At 47.1% G+C, this 3,439-nt stretch overlaps 1 protein-coding gene across 1 annotated transcript; it reads right to left on the bottom strand.

The window, feature by feature from the left end:
• Positions 1-371: 371 nt before the first annotated feature.
• On the bottom strand, positions 372-3,224 carry LOC148032728 (uncharacterized). Its single transcript, XM_087683958.1, has 3 exons — positions 3,194-3,224; positions 748-814; positions 372-657 (listed from the first exon to the last, which is right to left on the bottom strand). The coding sequence occupies exons 1-3, from the start codon at positions 3,222-3,224 to the stop codon at positions 372-374; spliced, it is 384 nt and encodes a 127-aa protein (XP_087540084.1).
• Between the last annotated feature and the right edge of the window lie 215 nt (positions 3,225-3,439).

Genomic DNA, 3,439 nt, shown 5'->3' with positions numbered 1-3,439 from the left:
AGGTTCAAGGCGTTCCAAGTGGGGACCTCATCGACGAAAAGAGGACTAATTTATTGACACCTGCTAACCGGTGAATCGGCACACTTTTATTTTTAAATAAAAGGACGAATTTATTGACTTTTACATAATTGTTGGGGATAATGCTAGAAATATGACTACATTTGCCGAACTGCTGGTAATCATAAAATATTTGTACATTTGCGTAATTGATGGACATGATGATAAGAATAATGATTTCCGTATTATTGACACGGTTGCGATGGGGGCTATTGCGCCTCGAGGTCGTTGTCGGCGGCGTCCGGGGAGACGCGGGGCAGGGGGAAAGGCAGCGGGTCTTGGATGAATTTGCCCAGTGGGAGTCGGAGCAGAGGCTACGCTTGCGACTCCAGGAGCTCCGCCATGGCGTTGTAGAGGGCCGGCGTGCCGGTGAACAGCGCCCATGAAGCCCCTGTGTGGAGGCGGACGGAGGCAGCGAACTCGCCGGAGGTGAGCAGGACGAAGATGGCGGCCACGGTACAGAAGAGCAAGAAGAGGGCCCGAGAGGTCCTCGAACTTGCCACCAGCATCACAAAGGTGAAGAGGGTCCAGCCCAGCAGGTAGACGGCCTTGGCGTTAGAGATCACCGCTCTAGTAGTATCTGATTGGGCGTAGGCGGAGCTGACACCGAAGGACGGCAGGAGGAAGCAAGAGAAGGAGATCTAGAAGGCTCCGTAAGAGGCGAACGCCGTGGGCGAGGTGTCCCCGTACCCGAACTCCAGGAGGCCTGCCATTGCCTGGGCGGCGTCCCTGTAGAAGGCCGCCAGGCACACCACCACTACAACAAAAAGGCCTCATAGACGCACATTTAGACACGATTTTTGAATATAGAGAAAAATTTACGGGCGTGTCTATCCGCCCGTCTATTTGCGCGTCTATCATTTCGCGTCTATAATCGCATGTATCAATGAATTTACACGCACAAATAGATGCGCAATAGACGCACATATACAGGCGCATATAGACACGTTGGTAGACGCGCTTTTACAAGCACTGATAGACGCGAACGAAAAATAAAAAATGTCTTTTTTTTAAAAAAGATATTTATTTTTTTTAAATTTGAATTATGAAGTGCGTGTATAAGCGCATGTAGTCTGCATTATAGACGAGCGAATAAACGCAAATTATCTGCAATTTAGATGCGCTGATAGACGCGCAAAACAGAACTGGAGTTTTTTTTCCCCCTCCCATACATCAGATTGTGTATTTGGGAAAAAGACAATGCATCTTACGGGCACGAGAATTGAAAATAAAAGTCCATGTATTCATTATATATCAAAGCATTTACAGGGGAAGTTTAAGTGCTTGCGACCTAAAGAGTGGCCGCAAGCAGTAGGCTCAAAGAGATATCATACATATACAAGAAAAGAAGGCATCATGAGGAAGTATGGTGCTCCTCTACGAATCTAAAGAGGAAACATCCTCGCTAGTACCACCATGGCTACTAGCGTCGCTATCCCCCTCCTCGCTATGCTCCACATCCAAGTTCGCCTACACACACAAAAGATCAGGGTTGCTTACATAGACAAGGTGGAGAAAAAGTTATAATTAGTTATAATTAGTTATAATTTTAATAGGAAAGTAAGAAAAACATACCTTCTCTGGCTGTCGAATTCTCATGGCCCGGTTGTATTGGTCCTCAGTGATGAGACCCTCCTCATAAAAGTGAAGCCATGTCGCTGCGCAGTTATGGCCTCGATGGTAACCTACCTCTCTAGGAGTAGGTGTCCTACCAATGATGGTAGTCTGCAAAACATTTAGAGATATACAAACAATTATGAGTCACAATATATTAGACTAAAATATATAAAGAATTGAAAGAAATATAAATTAAAAAAAACTAGAAATCAAAATATACTTACAAACTCTGCCTCCCACGACTCTCTGCTGCCCGATCCGTAATGTGACGATCCCATTGTTTCCGTTTGGATCCGTCGCGCCTCTGCGTGCTGGCGACTCTTCACTTTCTCAGCTGCTTTCTTCTTGGCTTTCTTCCACTCTACGCGGTGGCACATAGGTGGTTGGTTGTAGGCTCCACGCCCCTCCTCCAGCCTCTGCAGTGAGTCCCTGGCCCGTGTCATGAGGTGGGATCTTTTGTTGTGAAGCATATCCCTCACTTTTGCATATCCCCAATCATCCGAGAATCACTGACCCTCAGGATTTGGGTATCTCCTATGGATTGCCCTCAACACCTCCTGCCACAAGCCGCTTTTCTGATTTTTGAAGGCAATGAAACAATCTTTATACGTCGCATGCACGACGCTCCTTATGTACGCCATTACATCCCTTCCCTCATCATCATGAAAGATACCACCAGCATCTGTAACTCTATAGTACTGGCATACAACCTCCTCTACGTGATCTACTGGTGAGGGTGATCGCTCGCCACCTCCTAGGCAACCCCCACACAACCCTCGTCCTCCCCCTCGACTCTCCCTCCTCCCTCTCTGTCGACTGCCCTTTGCCTCGCTGGATGCACGAGCTTCTGCAGATGCACATGCTTCTACAGATGCTTGTGCTTCAGCCGATGCAAGTGGAGCATGTGGAGTACCTGCAAATGGAGTACCTGCATATGGAGTATTTGCATATGGAGTACCTATATGTGGAGTACCTGCATGTGGAGTCTGGGAAGTAGTGCCAGGCAAAGATGCCAGAGGCATCCCAGACATGACACTGAACACCTTGTCCGCTGTGGGAGAGCGGCCAAGGTGTCTGGTCATCTCTCCCATGAAGTCTTCCCTACTAGGAAAACCTCCAAAAAATGCATTGACCCCCTTGCCAAAGGAGACCAATGTATCATTCATGCGATCCACATCTGGGTCATTGCTAGATGAACCAGGATATGACATCTCCAAAAAAAACACAGGAAAAAGATAAATTTATTTGCATTTAAAAAATCATATATTACCTATATTTTCAAAGAGCTTTCTTTAGACATTGAGCATAACACTTAAGTGCTAATGCTTCTCTTAAACAAGAAAACTGATAAACACAAACATGGGATTGCTCACATTCATCATTGCAAAAATATATTGTTTACTATCAGAACTGGGAGACCTGGCGCGTGTATCCCCGCGTCTACATTGCAGGTTAGACGCACTCTCAGACGCGCTCCAGAGTGAACCTTCTGTCCAGCGCGTCTATCTACGCATCTAACATGCAGCACAGACGCGCTCCCAGACACGCATCCTAGGTCAATGCACGTGTATAATCGCGTGTAGACTGCAGGTCAACCTTCTGTGCAACGCGTGTATCATCGCGTGTACACTGCAGAGCATACGCGCCAGCACACGCGCTCTAAGATGGGCCCTCAGACGCTCTGAGAGGAAATATTTTTTCTTGTCTATCTCTGCGTCTATACTGAGATGTAGACGCGCTATCAGACGCGCCCGGTCATTGATGA

Source organism: Lygodium microphyllum, chromosome 8 (genome assembly GCF_053477565.2).
Source record: "Lygodium microphyllum isolate KBCC chromosome 8, Lygodium_microphyllum_v1.1.10, whole genome shotgun sequence".
NCBI lineage: Eukaryota > Viridiplantae > Streptophyta > Polypodiopsida > Schizaeales > Lygodiaceae > Lygodium > Lygodium microphyllum.
Note: the sequence above shows the minus strand (reverse complement) of the source record. Positions and strands in the feature narration are given on the sequence as shown.

Excerpts from the sequence above, each read along its gene's own strand:
- LOC148032728 (XM_087683958.1), bottom strand. The coding sequence starts at position 3,224 with ATGCGTGTCTGGGAGCGCGTCTGTGCTGCAT. Across the intron at positions 815-3,193 it reads GGAGCGCGTCTGTGCTGCAT|TGGTGGTGTGCCTGGCGGCC; the intron begins GTTAGATGCGTA and ends TTTTTGTTGTAG. Across the intron at positions 658-747 it reads GCAGGCCTCCTGGAGTTCGG|CTCCGCCTACGCCCAATCAG; the intron begins GTACGGGGACAC and ends CTTCGGTGTCAG.